General features: G+C 41.7%; 1 protein-coding gene across 1 annotated transcript in view; it reads right to left on the bottom strand.

The window, feature by feature from the left end:
• The window catches only part of TARS3 (threonyl-tRNA synthetase 3), a 72,350-nt gene that overhangs the window by 27,649 nt on the left and 25,450 nt on the right, over window positions 1–19,251 (bottom strand). The window contains exons 5-10 of the mRNA XM_073226975.1: window positions 13,760–13,881; window positions 11,957–12,074; window positions 9,664–9,728; window positions 6,663–6,741; window positions 5,741–5,887; window positions 4,823–4,921 (exon numbers count right to left, since the gene is read on the bottom strand). Of these exons, the coding sequence (XP_073083076.1) occupies window positions 4,823–4,921; window positions 5,741–5,887; window positions 6,663–6,741; window positions 9,664–9,728; window positions 11,957–12,074; window positions 13,760–13,881 (630 nt within the window). The remainder of the gene's footprint in view (window positions 1–4,822; window positions 4,922–5,740; window positions 5,888–6,662; window positions 6,742–9,663; window positions 9,729–11,956; window positions 12,075–13,759; window positions 13,882–19,251) is intronic.

Genomic DNA, 19,251 nt, shown 5'->3' with positions numbered 1-19,251 from the left:
ACCAGAGCAGGATTTGCACTGGATGCAGTGCAGCTAAATTAAAACATGTAGCTTTGGTTTTGGGGGCCAGGTGGTGGGCAGAAGCAACAAGGGCCTCAAAGAGACTATCTGCGAGGACTTTGAGGACAGTGAGGAAATGTTACTGTGGGCTGAAGGAAAGGGGACTCTTGTTACGTAGTGCCAGGAAATTGGTAACACTATCACGCGAGCTGCCCTGGGACACAGAAAGAGCACCCAGAGGACTCATGGACATGGCTGGGAAATGTCCAGGCAGGAAGTGGAGCAGGACAACTGACTTCTCACTGCCTCTAATAAAATACAAGAAGAAAGACATAAACTAAAGAGGGTACTATTAGGTTTTTGAGCTAAACTTAGAGGAAACATGTAAGTACCAGGACCTACTAGGTTGAAAAATAAAATTATCTCATCCTCAAACCCTTCCAGCAAGACTCTCAGATAGAAGAGCTTCAGCACAAAGACAAAATCCAGGTTACAACCAGTAAAGTGTGGATCACTGTAAAGTTCTTAAGGGTATGGCTGTACACCTTTCGTGAAGACCTCAGAATCACCTAAGTGAACACTAAGAAGGACTTCTAAGAGTCTTCAGCTTGTGCTTTGTAGACTCTCTCAGTTAAACAGTAAGGCTTTTCAATTCTGAGAAGGAAGAATAAAGCTGGGGGTGTTATGCTTCCCAACTTCAAGCTCTACTACAAAGCCACAGTAATCAAGACAATTTGGAACTGGCACAAGAACAGACCCATAGATCAGTGGAACAGACTAGAGAGCCCCGATATAAACCCAACCACATATGGTCAATTAATATATGATAAAGGAGCAATGGATATACAATGGGGAAATGACAGCCTCTTCAACAGCTGGTATTGGCAAAACTGGACAGCTACATGCAAGAGAATGAAACTGGATTATTGTTTAACCCCATACACAAAAGTAAACTCAAAATGGATCAAAGACTTGAATGTAAGTCATGAAACGATAAAACTCTTAGAAGACAACATAGCAAATATCTCCTGAATATAAGCATGAGCAACTTCTTCCTGAATGCATCTCCTCGAGCAAGGGAAACAAAAGCAAAAATGAACTCATGGGACTACATCAAGCTAAAAAGTTTTTGTATGGCAAAGGATGTCATCAACAAAACAAAAAGACATCCTACAGTATGGGAGAATATATTTGCAGATGACATATCTGACAAGGGGTTAACATCCAAAATATATAAAGAACTTACATATCTCAACACCCAAAAAGCAAATAACCCAATTAAAAAATGGGCAGAGGATATGAAGAGACAGTTCTCCAAAGAAGAAATTCAGATGCCAACAGGCACATGAAAAGATGCTCATCATCACTAATCTTCAGGGAAATGCAAATTAAATCACAATGAGCTATCACCTCACACCAGCAAGGATGGCCAGCATCAAAAAGACTAAGAACAACAAATGGTGGCAAGGATGTGGAGAAAGGGGAACCCTCCGACACTGCTGGTGGGAGTGTAAGCTAGTTCAACCACTGTGGAAAGCAATGGACATTCCTCAAAAAACTAAAAATAGAAATACCATTTGACCTGGGAATCCCACTCCTTGGAATTTACCCAAAGAATACAACTTCTCAGATTCAAAAGACATATGCACCCCTATGTTTATTGCAGCACTTTTTACAACAGCCAAGATATGGAAGCAACCTGAGTGTCCTTCAGTAGATGAATGGATAAAGAATATGTATATATACACAGTGGAATACTATTTGGCCATAAGAAAGAAACAAATTCTACCATTTGCAACAACATGGATGGAGCTGGAGGACATTATGCTCAGTGAAATAAGCCAGGTGGAGAAAGACAAATGCCAAACAATTTCCCTCATTTGTAGAGTATAACAATGAAGCAAAACTGAAGGAACAAAATAGCAGCAGCCTCGGAGACTCCAAGAATGAACTAGTGGTTACCAAAGGGGAGGGGTGTGGGAGGGCGGGTGGGGAGGGAGGGAGAAGGGGACTGAGAGGTATTATGTTTAGTACACATGGTGTGGGGAATCACGGGGAGAACAGTGTAGCACAGAGAAGGCACATAGTGGATCTCTGGCAACTTGCTGCACTGATGGACAGTGACGGCCTTGGAGTATGGGTGGGGACTTGATAATATGGGTAAATGTAGTAACTACATTGTTTTTTCATGTGAAACCCTCATAAGAGTGTATATCAATCATACCTTAAAAAAAAAACCAGGCTTTTAAGAATCCTAAGGATATTATCTCACAGGCAGCCCTACATAGAGAAAGATCTGTCTCCGAAAATGATGCAGGTGTGGTGTTTATCTAAGTGTTCATTATAAATGTAAATAAAAGACCCCATAAAGTTTTTAAAGGAACTGTACTAGCTGATACTGAAAGAAACAGAAACAGCACAAAATGAAATGAAGCCTTCGGACAGAAAACAGATTAAGAACACTGAGAAGGCTACTCAGAGGTCCACATGGACTGTTCTTTTGGAAAAGGAAGGATAATTCTGAAGGCAGAATCTGAACCCAGAGGAGCAAAACTGAGTCTTGTCCAAAGTGCATTTTTTGACCCTGGAGCAGGAAGAACTGGTAGGTATCAGGATGACTATAGATGAGTTCCACTCCTGTCCCCAACCCTTTTGAATGGGTTTACATAGTGCGTCCTGTTCCTCTATCATCACTTTAGAATGCTGGGGTGGGGCAGACCACAGATAACTTCTCTCTTTGGTTCACAGGTCCTAAGATGGAACAGAACTGTTCTTGAAGATCTACACATTGTACCTGAGAAGCGTCACCTGCACTGAGACCTGATTCAGACGACGTGTTATTAGATTTTGAGCTGATGTAGTAATCAGATGAGACTCAGAATAGTTTGTTACTCGGAAGTAGAATACATCAGAAAAGTGGAATTAACTCTACTCCCGTCTTTTGGGGCTGAAAAGACCAGACTGTCAACTGGAAATCCCCAAGGGGTCATGGCTGAACAAGAGGTGGACTTTGTCTTATCAAAATGGAAGCCCAGCCCTAACTAACTCAATCTCTGATCGAACTGAGTACTTAGTCTTCAGTTATAGCAGACAGTAGATGCTGTAGTGGGAGATGACATTATCTAGAGCCTCACCTCTATGGTTATTTTGACATATAATATTTAGCATATAATAAAAAACTACTAAATAAGGGAATAGGCAGACCATGTAAAAGAAAACCATGGGAAAAAGAGGTAAAGTCCCTGAATGGTTTGGGTATTTTTGCTTGCTTGTTTGTTCTTACACGAGAAGGCCAATTTCTTCAGACAAAGGTATCTGGGAGTTCAAAGTTCTCTGCCTCACCTGTGTCTGCCAAATATTCCCATTCCAAGATTCCGGAACGCACTGCTTCCCACAGTGCTCTTACCTTAGTGTAAGAGACCACTGAGGTTGTGTGCTTAAACGGCTTTAAAATTCTGCAACCCATACGATCAGGCCTTGGGCCTGATCATCAGCTGTATTTGTCTTGCATCTATAAAAGATAAGAGATTCCTTTCAGGCCACCATAGAGGATTCCTGTCTATTCTCCACACACTCCACCCCCAACCTACAGAGCTGAAGGGGCCAGGGGCTGTGCTGGTTTGTCAGTGAAACAACACATGAAAACAGCAATTGTGATGGTCATCACTACCTGCTGAAGTCTCTGATAATCTTCAGCGATTCTTCAAGTCTCACCTCCCCGCCCTCTACCTGCCGCGGCTTCCTTTGGCCAATCCCCACCTGGAGGTATGTAGCCCAGGTGACAGTCTATTGAGGTGAGCCTTCAGGAGCACAGTGCAAGGAGAGAAGGAAGGACAGTGAGATGGTGAAGTAAACAGAGAATAACCAGCTCACGCCATTCAGCTTCTCTCAGAAAGTTACTGAAGGAAACTTCCCCAAATGGGAGACAGAAAAGAGGAAGAGGGAGACATGGGATCAGGAGAGAAGGGAACCAGCACAGGAGGGACATGAGCGGAGCAGCCAGGGTGATGATGGAAAGAAGTCCTAAGTCATCCATTGCAAGAATCACAGCAGCGAGTTAATTCTGGAGCCAGAGAACCAGATTAAAAAGGAACCGATTATCTGCATCATCAGAATATGCTGCAAGGAGTTTGGCAATTTTGAGAAAAAGTTTGAGGATGAATTGATGATAGGTATGCAGAAAACTGGGTAAGTGTAATTTTTAGGTAATTATTACTTATAGGAAAGAGAAAAAGGCATAAGAAAGGAAATGTAACCCTGGTAGTCCGCATGGATCTCCTGAGGACAGTAACTACAGTCCTAATGATGTAAGCACTGAACTTTCTCATCTATGACCTTTAGTATAAGAAGGTATTTTACACAACTATTTTTCACTCTTTGCTCTGGATAAGCTGGCAAGTCAACTAGGAATCATATCATAGGTGACGAAGGGGGATCAGTGGTACTGGACCACATTTAGAGAAGTGATGCTTCACAGGTCAGCATTCTGTACCAGGTGGGGCCCTTCCTCCTTTTTCCTCCTTCACAGGGAGTTCAACACTTAGTCAAACACTTACCTTTGTATCTAGATACTTAAATAGGCAATAGGTACATTTAATGAAATCCAGGAATGCCATTTTATTCAGGGAAAATAGAAATTATCTCAGTATTTTTATTAGAAGGCACAACCCAGTACTTCCCTTTTAGGTTCAAAATTAAAAATTATTAATATAACTAAAGAAATTATTAAAATAGAGAAATGCTTGACCATTTTATTATGAGAGAAAGCAGTAAAATATAAAATGGAGTTAAGTAGGAATGAAGTACTTTAAACATAACATACTCGTATGAAATCCACAAGTGTATTATAAATGAAGGCTCCTCTTGGAAGAAAAAAGCAGCTACCAGGACTCAGATCATGGAAAAAGAAGAGTTCTTGTTCCTAGATCAGAATAAGAATTGTATCTCAGATTTCACTGTTGTTAAGATTTACTGTACACATATGATATGACAGGAATAAAACATATGCTCAGGATTTCCATTTTCAAATAACTGACATCCCAAAGCCCCTCAATACTTACCTCTAACTATATATAACAGCATGTGTAAAATTACGATTCATACGTATGGTTACTTAGCCTTGAACTTAGCTTTTATTTCACCTTTCATTTACTGCTGATTTCCTATTTGGCACTCTGGACTCCTGGGGAAACAGCACTCCCCAGGGAGGGGGGCTTTACAGGACGGTGATCATCAGAGCTGCCACATGCTGAGCACCTGCCCCACGCTGCCACCATCATGCAGAGTCCGTCCTCCCACCAGCCGTACAAGGCTGCCCAGCAAGAGGGGAGGACATGGAGTTCCATGAGCGATAGCTGGCCCATCAGACAGTGCAGCTCACAGTGGCTGGGTTAGCTCTGAAACCATGTCTACCTGCTTTCAAATCTCTTTCTTTCTGCTCTCATTTCCCAAATATGAACTATGCCATCAAGTACACACAATTTTTAAATGTTATTTTTATATCATGATGAAAATGCGAGATGTGTGTAGTGTTTATAAACTATAATAAAAGATACAGGAAGGAAGGAAATTCAAAGACATTTGGGGTATTAGCATAAAAGAACTCAAGAGTAAATTACGAGTGCTAATAAAATAGAAGGCAGGAGAAGGGAAGAAGAAAAGGTATTATTTTTAAAAACAATGTAGCCATAAGCTAATAAAGAACATTCCCATCTCAGCAGTGATTCGGATGTGCAGCTACCTTCCCGATTTTCCTGTGGTCACAGTTCTTGGCTTCTTCTTGGAACTTTTCCCAAGTTTTCATCATCTTGTTATCAGGAAAGGATATCCCATAGATTCTCTGCAGTGTTTCCATTTCAGGATTGCCCTCCCAATATGTCGAGGAACTCTAAACATCAAACATGACTTTGATAAACATATCCAACGTCTGGTTACTGGTAAAACTGCTCTTAAATATGTATCCAGTTTCCCACCATACCATCAGCAGAGCTTACATAAAGATCATTTTATGTAATTCTGTGAAGACTCCTAAATGTATTCTAATTAAGCCTTCCTACCCCAAACCAATCAGAAAATTCATGTAAAGAGACGGCTGTGGATTCTAGGAATGAAAAGCGAGGAAGGGTGGGAAGGAGGGAAGGCTGAACGGTGACTGTGATCACCAAGGAGAGAGCAGCAGGGGAGGAAGACACGGGGAAGGGAGGGCCGGCCTCGCTGAGGTCATCAAGCCCTCCCGCGAGGGGAAAACCGTGGCCCGAAAGGCTCGGCCTGCAAGGCGAGCAGCCCCGTGCCTCCAGATTCCCAGCGTGAGGTAGTCTCCGGTTTACCACAGTGCAATCCCCTGTGGTTTTTTATTTTTCCTACAGTACATTATTCTCACAGGCAGAATAAATGTTCTTGTCCCTATTAGGGCAACTCAAGAAAACCATAGTATGCAGAACATCTTTTAGTAAGGTTAAATAAAAAACAACTAAAAACTACAAATAATGTTCTAGCTATCAAAATTCTAGAAAAATTGCGGTATTTTTAGAAGCTCAAGTAAAAATCAAATAATGAGGCATTTTAAAATAGCACAATGTTCAGATGATAAAAGATATGCTTGAAATTCCTCATTATCTAGTTTGCCTTAAGTATGCTACATTAAAAAATAAATAAATCCTTACCTTGAAAATTTTTATGGTTTTAATTATTCCAGTGTGTCTTACGTGGGGGCCTTTACAAAGGTCAATTAGTGGACCACACCTGTAACAAAATATTTAAGACATGCCCAGGCACAGTTATCACTTTTTGACTTTCTATTACAAGCCATGTTCTCATATGTTTTAAGTGAAGGATTTCACTAACTTGTCTGTCTTGAGGCAATATTTTTAATTTAGGGCAATTTAAAGTGATTTAAATTAATTTTTAATTTAGGATGAAGGGGCAGTTCATCTAGCCTCAGATCCCAGTCTTCCCTCCTTTGCTCAAATTCAAAAACTACAGAATCTTCTGAAAGAAAGTGTGTGCATACAGAGACACCATTTCCCGCTGTCACATCTCAAAGCTCTTAAAAACCTTCCATTGTCATACCAAAAAGTACTTCCCTACTCTAATTTTCAAAACCGCAAGTATCTGAAATTTATACAAATGAACTTGATGCCTTATTTTAAAAATAACCTTCACCATGAGAAGATGCTCAACATCACTAATCATCAGGAAAAAGCAAATCAAAACCATAGTGAGGTGTCACCTCACACCAGTCAGAGGTACATATATACAACGGCGTATTAAGTCATAAAAAAGAATGAAATCTTGCCATTTGAGACAACATACACTGACTTGAGGGTATTATGTTAAATGAAATAAGTCAGAAAGAGAAAGACAAATACCACATGATCTCACTTATATGTGGAATCTAAAAAACAAAACAAATGAACAAACAAACAACAGAAATAGACTCAGACACAGAGAACAGACTGGCAGTTGCCACAGGAGAGGGAGATGGAGGGATGGATGAAACAGGTGACAGGGGAAGAAATTAGTGAGAATGTTTTGATATCCTGCTCTGGGTGGTGGTTACATGAATGTATACACATCAAAATGCATTGAGCTGTATGCTAAGATTTGTGTATTTTATTGTATGTACCTTAAAATAAATTTTTTTGTGTAAATACCTTAGTATGTATTTTATTGTATGAACCTTAATTTTTTAAAAATGTTTAAATAACGATAACCTTCACCAAACCCACAGAACAGATGCCACCAAGAATGCACCATAATGCAAACTACAGACTCTGGGTGATTATGATGTGTCCATGTAGGGTCAGCAGTTGTGAGGAGGGTGCCACTCTGGTGGGGCTGCTGCAGTGGGAGGAACTGTGCGCGGATTGGGGGCAGTGGGGAGGGGCAGAGGGGCATATGGGCAATTTCTGTAACTCCCTCTCAATGTTGCTATAAGCCTAAAACTGCTCTAAAAAATAGTCTATTAAAAAACTAAATAAATAAATTTCAAGGGCTTTTTATTTGTTTGACATCAGGCCCTCTAGCATGGTAACAAAATGCCTAATTGTCTGCTGGCTTATTAAAAGAGAGCAATGACTTAACGATGCAACTCTCAGGCAGAAGCTCAGATCAGAGACGACATCACTATTAAAACACATGGGGCTACAACTGGGGATCTGCCTATGTCTCTAATGAACAAGGACTCCCGAACCTTAATAAGCACAGATTTCTTCAAGTACACAACAGAAGAGAGTTAAAATACTGGTAACACAGGTCAGAGGGAAGTTTACTTAACAATCAACCAACTTAAGGAAAATTTAGTAAAGAAAGTAAGTTGTTCCTTAACTATTCCAATCAATTTTAAATGTTTTTAAAGTTCACTGTTAAAATTTTTTAAATTACAATGAATACATAAAGGGATTTATTTATTCACCAAAGTAAAATAAAGCTTTAAACATGAAAATGTCATTTCTTTGAATGACCAGATTTTACATACTGTTCTCTTCCAAGATAGGGATTAAAAATCAACACTCACAGTAATGGAAGGAATGCCTAATTAGCATGAAGACCTCCACATTCTATTTTTTAAATAATCCCACAGAAAAAAAAAACTGACTTGTTTTTCAAAAATCAAACTGATAGACTAAGAAGTGTCAATGTTGACCTAATTAAGGTTCAAACAAGAACCCCAAAAGGTCAAGTATCAAAAGCCAGAACTTTAAAACTTAGCATATCTTTTCTAATTCATTATTTTTAAACTTAAAAACGGATATATTAACATTTATTCAAATTATAGGTAATAAATAATAAAGCCTTATCAGGTAATCAGAAAGTGGTAAAAATAAGCTAAGCATGTCAAATGGCAATGAGTTCGTATAATTAAAGAAATGCACTGTGCATGGCTTTGCAGAAAGGGGAGATGATTTTACTTATAATACCATTAAACCACAGAACCATGAGTACTTGACTGGGGAAAGTAAATGCCTTCCTGAAGGATGTTTGTGGTCATAATTAGAGATACCAGGTCTCCTGAGATGGACTGCGAAGGTCACAGCAGCAGGCAGACAGCCAGAACACACAGAAATGGGCAACAGCAATTACTGTAAGGCTTTTTTTAAAAAAGGATGGATAAAAAGGTGCTCAGATGTTAAATTAATAGAACTAAGTTACTGTGGTATTAATTTCACTTGCTGCTTCTTACCACTTGATTTACCTTTGGTTCCAACATTTCCTTTTGGTTTCGTCATGAATATCCTACTAATGCACGAAGGTTGGTGCTCTTGGATTCCGGGAAATGAGTATTATCAAGAGGCCGAGAAACACTGCGTGAAGGGACAGCCCTAGCAGCTCCCGCTGCCATGTTAATAAGCATGTGGGAAGAGGACGCAAAGTTCCGTTCTCTAGCGGCCCCCCAAAAATGTAAGGCACTGGGCAAATGCTCTCATCCACATGGGGAAACATGTTACAGCTAACATGTAAGAAACAGAATTTGGGTATCCTGTTAAACACAAATTAGAAGAGAGTAATTTTCCTTTGGTGGTAACATTTTGGAGTCCTTAACTAAAGTGTAAATGCAAATTTACAACCAGGCCATCCACTCATCCACTCTAAGACAAACTGCATCTGTTGCTAATGCCTTAAGGTTTCCCACTGAGCAGTGTTTAAAATTTAAGCACACTTTACCTGTAAACTGTGGTAGTTGGAGTGTTAACCTTCTCATTCAGGAAGCGGCATTTGAATTTGTTACACTACAAAGAAAAATACATTTAGATGTTTAAGTGGCAAACATTTTTTGCTTTTTAAAATAAACACTGACTGGGGTTCTCCTATGTATATTCTTTGTGTGAGACCTTGGGAATACCAACAGCTCACAGCTCAGAGCTACACTGTCCAAACTGGGAGCTGGGAGCCCACGTGGCTACTGAGCATTTGAGGTACAACTAAGCTGAAATGAGATGTGCTGGAAGTACAAAACACACTAGATTTCAGAAGTATAATGTAAAACAGGTTGTTAATTATTTTTTATGTTGGAGTGATATTTTTGAAGTGATATTTTTAATATACTGGGTTAAATAAAATGCTATAAAAATTCATTTCACCTTCCTTTTACTTTTAAAATGTGGCTACATTTAAGATTTAAGATTACAATGCAGCTCAGATTTGGGGATTGCATTGTATTTTTATTGAAAAGCACTGTTCCAGAAGAAGACACAGCTACATTATTAATTTGCATTTAAAAAAGTTTATAATAAATGATCACATCATTACAATAAAAAACCCAACAGATGTTTTTCCTTACTTTTCTGCTCTCATCACTATTACCATAGTGCCAGGTACTCTATATTAAGGGAGGTAAGTTCTTGGAAGAAAAAAATAGATTGGTATGATTCAACTATTTTAAACTTAGATGTTCAAATTAAGTCATTTTTCTTCACAAAGGTTTGACTGAATTTAGTTCTTAAGAGTAACTGCAAAAAGGCAACCCACAGAATGCAAGAGTTTCACTGTAAATCATATATCTGATACAGGACTAATGTCCAGAATATATAAAGAACTCCTACTACTCAACAACAAAAAATAAACACCCCAGTTCAAAAATGGGCAATGGACTAGAATAGACATTTCTCCAAATGGCCAGTAAATCCATGAAAAGATGCTCAACACCACTGGTCATTAGAGAAATGCAAATCAAAATTCCAATGATATGCCATCTCACAGCTACTAGGATGGCTATTATCAAAATATAGAAGAAAACAAATGCTAGCAATGATGTGGAGAAACTGGAACCCTTGTGCATTGCTGGTGAGAACATAAAATGGTGCAGCTACTGTGGCAAATGGTATGACAGTTGCTCAAAAAATAAAACAAATAAAACAGCATTTCCATATGATTCAGCAATTCCACTTCTAGGTATATACCCCAAAAAACTGAAAGCAGGGACTTGAACAGGTATTTGCACACCCACATTCATAGAAACATTTTTCACAATAGTCAATGAAAGCAAAGCAAGTGTCTTTCGACAGATGAATAGGTAAAATGTTGTGTATACATACACAATGAAATATTACTTAGCCTTTAAAAGGAAGGAAATTCTGACACTTACTATAATGTGGACAAACATTGAAAACATTATGCTGGGTGAAATAAGCCAGTCACAACAGGGCAAACATTGGATGACTCTACTTATGTGAGGTTCTAAGAGTAGTTAAATTCATAGAGACAGAAAGAGAGAAAGGGTAAATGGGGAGGTAGTGTTTAATGGATACAGGGTTTCTGCTGGGGAAGGTGAAAAAGCTCTGGAGAAGGGTGGTGGTGGTAATGGCTGCAGAACAATGTGAACATGCCAAAAGTCAGACAACTGTACACTTTCAAATGGGTTAAAATGGTAAATTTTATATTTTGGATATTTTATACATACACACACAAAAAGAGTAGCTGCAATTTTACCAAACCCAAATATATTTTTTAATTCAAGCCCACAAAACTAACAATATTATGATTTCAATTATGTGCTTTCTGTGTATGATTTCAAAAAAATAAAATTAAGAATATATTTAAGCACATTGCCCAAAACAATATGAGAAGAAGCTAAAACTTCATACAGATTATTCTAGGCTAAGATCTAAAATAATAACAGAAAAAGAAAAGGCCACAATTTTATAATAGTATAAATACTGTTGAATTTTGCAGTCATAATATTAACAATACTCAGAATTGATCATATTAGAAACACACCTATGAAAACTATACACCTGGTCCTTTACCTGCCTACATCCATATTAAAATTTTCAGGAAACAGGAGGGCGATATCACATCAAGTGATGCGTTAACAACCTTACCACAGGGGGGCCAAACTGCTTGGAACAATTTGGCAATAGCCAACTATTTGTAAAAAAAAAAAAAAGTTGTCTATGTTGACTATTATTAACACTCCTGGCAAAAACCTTCCTAATTCTAAAGAGCTTCCTGAAATTACCTTAAACATGTCCAGGAGGACTTCCTTGCTGACTTCCAATCTTTCAAACGGTTGCTTCTCTTTGATGATAGTCTGACATAGGCTCTCCAGGGCCAACAGTTCTGTGCTGGACACAGCTCTAAAAAGAGCAAGGAAGAACCAACACACATTTTTCAAACATTGTGCATGCTCTTTTCTGCAGACCCTTGTCCTGTGGCCTTTGTCTCTAACACACTTTCCAAGTTGATGAATTTAGTGTTTTATTGTACCAGGACGTCAGAAAATCCAACATTCTACACAAGGCAGTTAATCCTATTTCTCCAAGAGAAAAACTAAGGCATGAACAGACGCTGGGACTGCCTTCGGTTCTGCTTTGTGAAGAAGTGTGCCATCCGAAAAGCCCTATTAGATGGTCTCCAGGTAGACTGTCTGCTCCTTCGAGGCCTGTTCTTCTCTGCAGTCTCCCTAATCCTTCACACATAGGCATGTTTGTTCACAAGAGCTGTAGTAAGTGCTCACCATGCCCCTGCCCTCACTGAAAGTGGGCTCTAGGTTGGGAGAAAGATCTGGGGCGTGAACTGCAGGGGCAGAGCCGAGGCACTCACAAGGGCAGTCCACCTCTGCCAGGCACTGACTGATCACTTTCAGTCACTCACTGGCTTGCACTCACTCCCTTCCAGCCACACTGGCTTCCTTGCCATCCCTCAAACAAGCCAGGCATGTGCCCAAAGCTAGGGCTACCCCACAGAGGCCTGGATGTTCATCCCCCAGACGTCCATGAATACCACCCAACACTCCCAATAGCCTCGGAGCCTCCACTTGGGCCCCTGCTTCAGCGTCGCTTTACTGTTCCCTGACCACCTGTCATGGCACACACCTCCCCACACCTGGTTTATTTTCCTCCCTAGCACTCACGACCACCTGATAGTGGACGGCTGTTGGGCTGTTTATGTATAGTGGGAGCTGCCCAGGCCGCCAGCTCGAGGACAGACTCATCTGATGACGGCTGAACCGTCAGCGCCAAGCACGGAGTGCACAGGAGGCAGCAAAACATGCTGCTCAATGAATCTTTACAGGACATGAAGGCGGACAAGCCGGCAAGGAGGAGCTACAGAGCTGCGGGGACTAGCTTGGGGAGATCATCCAGCAGGTGGGGGCCACAGGTAAAGGCAGAATGCTCCATAGTCGTCCAGGCAAGAGATGTTATGGGTCTAAATTTAGGCAGAAGCGCAGGGAGGAGAGGAGGCTGGGAGAACTATTTAGATGAAATCGGCAGAAGTGGATTGAGTGACTGGATGATGAGTGGTGAGGAGAGGCGGTGGGGCGGTTTGGAAGGAACCTCAGGTTTCAGTTTTGGCAGCTGGTGGTATTCTTAAGAATTTCGAGGAATGCAAGGGAGGAGGTGGGCTGGGCTGGGCCCGTTGCTGGTGATTTCAAGCACAGACCTAGGATGTGAGGCCTCTGAGACCCACTCCATCTGGTGTTCACGTGTGTGAGATGTCTGGCTAAGGTGGATGGTGCCTTTGATTCACGGAGCAGAGCTGAACTGACTGTTCTCCAGGGATTTACCCTTTAGTTCGGCCTTAATTAGGCCTTAATTGCTCTAGCAATACCCAGGTTACATAAAGAGTACCTCAGTTCCTTCAGTGGCAAGGAGAGAAAATTTGAAAAGTTGCCCTGGGATCTGAAGTCATAAAAAATAATTTTCAAACATAGGCAATCTGTTATCACATCATAGAACATACACATCCACTAAATAGTTAGGTAATCATAAAACAATGAACCATACACACTTGCATTCAGAAATGAATATTCACGTGTTACCTGTCTTCAATGAACATGTCATAATAAAATCCATTTTCAATGGGTGGACCATGGCACAAGTGGCCTCCGTAGTACAGCTCCATGGCCTCCCCAAGAATGTGAGCGCTGGAGTGCCAGTACACCTGCAGGGCACAGGACACAGAGGCCAGGGGCATCACAACTATGACCTATTCTTGGTAAAATAACATGAGTAAACAGGTGGGTAAATTCTAAGGAGATAAATACCAAGACACAGATGACATCAATTTGAAAAAATCAGGGCCCAGTTAGAACACAATGTTTTCTGAGCACTCCTGAAATCCGCCAGAGCCATTCTCTTGGTCTAGGGTAAAACTGCTGTTCTGAGTCACAGCTAGAGCACAGCTCCTAAACCATTTCCTTCTGTGCATTTTAAGTTGCACAGGGGTTGTGAAAGCCTCAACCACTCACTTGGAACAGTGAGCAGAGTAGCCCCATGCAGGCCTGGTTCAGCCCAGAGTGGAGGACACCCGAGAAATGACAGACAGGGGTTTCCTTCCTTTTTCTCCAGGGGCAGCTTCTGAGCTGAATGCAGAGGACCAGCTGTTCATGACGTCACTAACGTTACCGATATTTCCAATCTATGCAGCATTCTTTCCATGCTAAATTCACATGATTGTGGACATTTGAAAGATGGCTTGGGGCAGAAAAGGTGATTCTGGGGAATGCCTGCTGGCTTCCTGAGAACCTCCCCCCACCCCCTGCCAAGCAGTATACATATGAGTTAATTTACCATAATTCAAGGGCGGGTCATCAGCTCTACAAGTTCAGAAAGTTTGGTTTTGAATTCCCAAGGAATCAATATTTATGGATAAATTAAAACTAACCAAAGTCACCAAATAAACAGATGTGCCAAAGGAGCAAGATAATCAAAACCTCTGGCAGCACCTTCTTTTCCTTTATTAAATCGCGAACAATCACAATCAGAAAGCTGTTTGAGGAATTACTCGGAGCAGAAGGAGTCAGCTGACTGAGCAGGCTGTGAAATCCCGACCCACTGCACTAGGCTGGGATATGACCTCCAAACAGACCCAGAGGGTCGGTCCTTGAGCCAGAGGCCCTCTGCTTTGGATGGTGCCATGAGGGCAGGCTAATTGCCACCCCCAGCCCAAGTCTCCTCTTCAGTGCATTGTCTATGCCTAGATACTTGTTGAGTCAAAAATTGTGTTAGGTGCTGAGGATATAATAGTGAAAGAAACATGCAGTTTAGTCCAGTAGGGGAGAAACAGGCAATAAACAAACCTGTAAGTGCACAACTGCAAGATGAGAGGATTTTAAAGGAGATGAATAGGGCATTGTAATAAAGAATAGCAGTGAAGGGGAGTCGTCATTATTCATGTTCACAGGGAGTCAGGAACTGTGAACTGTGTGGCTAACATGTAGGAATGGAGCAGAATAGCCTGAGAAAGGTTGGAGAGGTAAGAAAGAGATGGTGACCATGCAGGCCTTAGGGAGGCATTTGGGTTTTTATTCTAAATGCAATGGGGATCCATTAAAGTATTTTAAGCAGAAAAGAAATTATTCAATCTATTTTAAAGCATCGCTTGGTAGCAGTATGGGAATGGATTTCAGAGGAATGAAATAGCAGGTGGGCAGTTTCTTGTGTAGTGCTATAATAGCACCATTATAGATTCTAGGCAGTGGCAATGGAGACAGAAGTGAACAGATTCAATACCTTCTGAAAGTAATGGCTTACCATTAAATCAGAGATTGGAGTTCAGGGACAGCACACACAACCTCCAAGATTCTGGGTTGAGCCACTGGGTATATGGGGAAGCTGTACATTGAGATGGACAGACAGCAAAGAAGTAAGTTTTGGGGTTCAAATCAAGAGTTTCACTGTGAATGTACTGAACTAAAAGTTCTTGTACAGTATCTGAGTGGAGACACCATATGTGCAGTTGTGCATGCAAAAGCAAAGTATGTCTAGCCACAGACAGAAGAGTTGAGAGTGGACAGTCAATAGATGGACAGCTTAGAACAGGAAGGAGTGTGCTAAGGACAGAAGGGGGCTATGACTGAGCACTGAAGAATTCTTAACTTTGGAGGCAGACGAAGAAGAAAGACCCAGCAAAGAAGACTGAGAAAGAGCCAGCGAAAAAATAAAACCAGGAAAGCATTGGCACTATGAAGAACCTTAAGAGTGGTTCAGTTAATTCAGCTGAGAATACCTAGGATGGGTACGGGGGACACCCAACTCAGGCCATGATACACTTGGAGAGACCACTGAACATGACTACAAGCACACTGCAGTGCTAGCAGACTTGGCTCTTATATAAATCTGCTTTTTTGTTACTTACACCTCCAAGTAAATACCTATGTTTTCTTAAGCATGAGATCACAGCTGCACATCACTGATTTTTCCTGGGATTCCACCAAAGGTTTAAAGTAGAATGTATACCCACATATATTCTTTTACTGGACATTATGCTTACAAAAGGAAATATTAGATAAACTTTGAACCTGAAAGCTGCATCATTTTATGAAATACCCCTTGTTTCTGGTATGCATATTTATCAACTTTACATGAACCTCCTAATTCTTTCATTTTCTATGTGAATTCTTCTAGAGAACAGAACAGTATTTCTTCTGTATCTTATATTATACACTAAATATTCTTAGAATCAATCATCTTTTTAAATAAAAGTAAGCATTTGCTATATAAAGGAATCTTGGATTTTTCAATGAAGCAAAAAATGCTTTTACAAAATAATTAATTTATCACTTTTAGATCTGAGTTTTCTAGACTTATGTTCCTATAGGGTTTTTTAAAATGGGTATACGCACTAAATATTCATAAATTGGCTTATGTTCATAGTAACAGGAAAATAAAATCCAAAAACAAAAAAATCTTTTACTAAATTACACTAAAATAAGCATTAAAATTTTGATAAAGTTATGTAACTGTTCTGAGCCCTGGTTGCTGCTTCATCTTTAAAAGAAGGATTAAAACAGGAGCAGTGTGTAACTCGGGACTCCAGGAAATAATGCACATTCAGAGGCTGGGGCTGGTGCCTGGTACGTAACAAGCATTCAGTAAATGTTCATTATATTCTAATTTTCATCAACAACCACACCTATTTATGGGAGCCCTGTAATACATGCCGGGTACCTGTTAGTATCACAGGCAGCAGAGGGGTGTGCTGGTTTAGGCATTCTAGAAAGATTCCCCAAGACAAGGAGTGTTTCCTTTTCCATGATGTCACCAAATGCAAGAAGGAAAGACCTCTGAAGATGCCAACACCTCCGTGGAACATTAAACTTGGTAGTTTCTCCACCCCTACCACCCAGACATGACAGATTGAAAGCTGAATAGCTGTCCATTGAAGAAGAGTTGCGGGAACCGCGCCTGCAGATAAACCAGAGCTACGAGAGGGGCAAGGCCTGCTGATGCCAGCCCCAGGCAGGATTTAGGCCCTCAGAAGGTTTACAACTAACTGCCATGCCAGCTCTCATGGCTCCTGTCAGTCCCAGCCCCCGTGTGCCTGTCCCCAGAGACTGACACTACCTGTGAGCATCTCATTGTTGGTTTCCTGTTTACTCCTTCTCCCCACTAGATGTAAACTCCTGTCCACTGCAGCCCACAGGGTCCAGCACGTGCAGCCAGCACCTTCAGCACTAGTCAGTTGACTAAGGGAATATATAAATTTTACAAGTCCAGGGATGGCATCTGGGATAAGGTTAGATGACATTTGTAAGGGACTAGTGAGAAAAACTAAATAATATATATATAAGCTGGTTTTCTTTCTTTTAAAAATCATGGGGGGGCGGAGCCAAGATGGCGGCGTGAGTAGAGCAGTGGAAATCTCCTCCCAAAAACACATAGATCTATGAAAATATAACAAAGAAAACTCTTCCTAAAATAGAGACCAGAGGACATAGGACAACATCCAGACCACATCCACACATGCAAGAACCCAGCGCCATGTGAAGGGGGTAAGATACAAGCCCCGGCCCAGCGGGACCCGAGCGCCCCTCCCCCCGGCTCCCGGCAGGTGGAAAGAAACCGGAGCATTTCTTTTTTATTTTGGCAACTGCTTTTTGGAAGCCTTAAAGGGACAGGGACCCTGGTGCTAGGGAGGCAGGGCAGCAGGACCGGTGAGTGGGTGCCTGGGACCGGCGCCTGAGGACAAAGAATATTGCGCGTTTTTCCCTTTTTTTTTTTTTTGGCGAGTGCTTTTTGGAAGCCTTAAAGGGACGGGGACCCGGATGCCAGGGAGGCAGGGTGGCAGGACCGGTGGGTGGGTGCCTGAGACCGGCGCCTGAGGATGGAGAAAATCGCGCATTTTTCTCCTTTTTTTTCTCTTTGGTGAGTGCTTTTTGGAAGCCTTAAACGGACAGGAACCCCAATACCAGCGAAACAGGGCAGCAAGACTGGTGAGCGGGTGCCTGGGACCGGTGCCTGAGGACAAAGAAAATCGTGCGTTTCTCCCTTTTTTTTTCTTTTTGGCGAGTGCTTTTTGGAGGCCTTAGGGGGACAGGGACTCCAGTGCCAGGGAGGCAGGGCAGCAGGGTCGGTGAGCAGGTGCCTGGGACTGGCGCCTGGGGATGGAGAGGGTCGCGCGTTTTTCCCTTTTTTTTTTTGGCGAGTGTTTTTTGGAGGCCTTGGAGGGATGGGGACCTCAGTGCTAGGGAGGCAGGGTGGCAGGACCAGTGGGCAGGTGCCTGGGACTGGCACCTGAGGACAAACAATATCGTGCGTTTTTCCCTTTTTTTTTTTTTTTGCGGGTGCTTTTTGGAAGCCTTGAAGGGACATGGACCCCAGTGCTAGGGAGGCAGGGCAGCAGGACCGGTGAGCAGGTGCCTGGAACCAGTGCCTGAGGACAAAGAAAATCACACATTTTTTCCTTTTTTTTTTTTTTCTCTTTTTCCTCTTTCGTTGTTGCTGTTGTTGTTTTGGTTTGGAGAGTGCTTTTTTGGAAGTCTTAAAAGGGCAGGACAGGACACTTAGTCCAGAGGCAGGGAATCTGGGGATCTCTGGGCACTCTAACCCCCTGGGCAACAGGGAGCACAGAGGCCCCTTACAGAGATAATTAGCCTCCCAGCCACTCCCCCTCCAATGGGGCTCCACCATTTTGGAGGAGCAGCCCCAGCCAGGCCACGCCCACAGCAACAGCGGAGATAAACTCCATAGCAAATGGGCAGGTAGCAGAAGATCTGTCTGCGCACAGCTGACAAGCATAAGCCACTAGAGGTCGCTATTCTCCCAGGAGAGGAAGGCCACAAACCAACAAGGGAAGCTCTTCCAGCTATCACTCGTACCACCTCTGCAAACTATCTCTATCACCATGAAAAGGCAAAACTACAGGCAGACAAAGATCACAGAGACAACACCTGAGAAGGAGACAGACCTAACCAGTCCTCCTGAAAAAGAATTCAAAATAAAAATCATGAACATGCTGACAGAGATGCAGAGAAACATACAAGAGCAATGGGATGAGATGCAGAGAAAAATGCAAGAGCAATGGGTGAAG

The sequence above is a fragment of the Manis javanica genome, chromosome 18, assembly GCF_040802235.1.
Source record: "Manis javanica isolate MJ-LG chromosome 18, MJ_LKY, whole genome shotgun sequence".
Classification (NCBI taxonomy): domain Eukaryota; kingdom Metazoa; phylum Chordata; class Mammalia; order Pholidota; family Manidae; genus Manis; species Manis javanica.
Note: the sequence above shows the minus strand (reverse complement) of the source record. Positions and strands in the feature narration are given on the sequence as shown.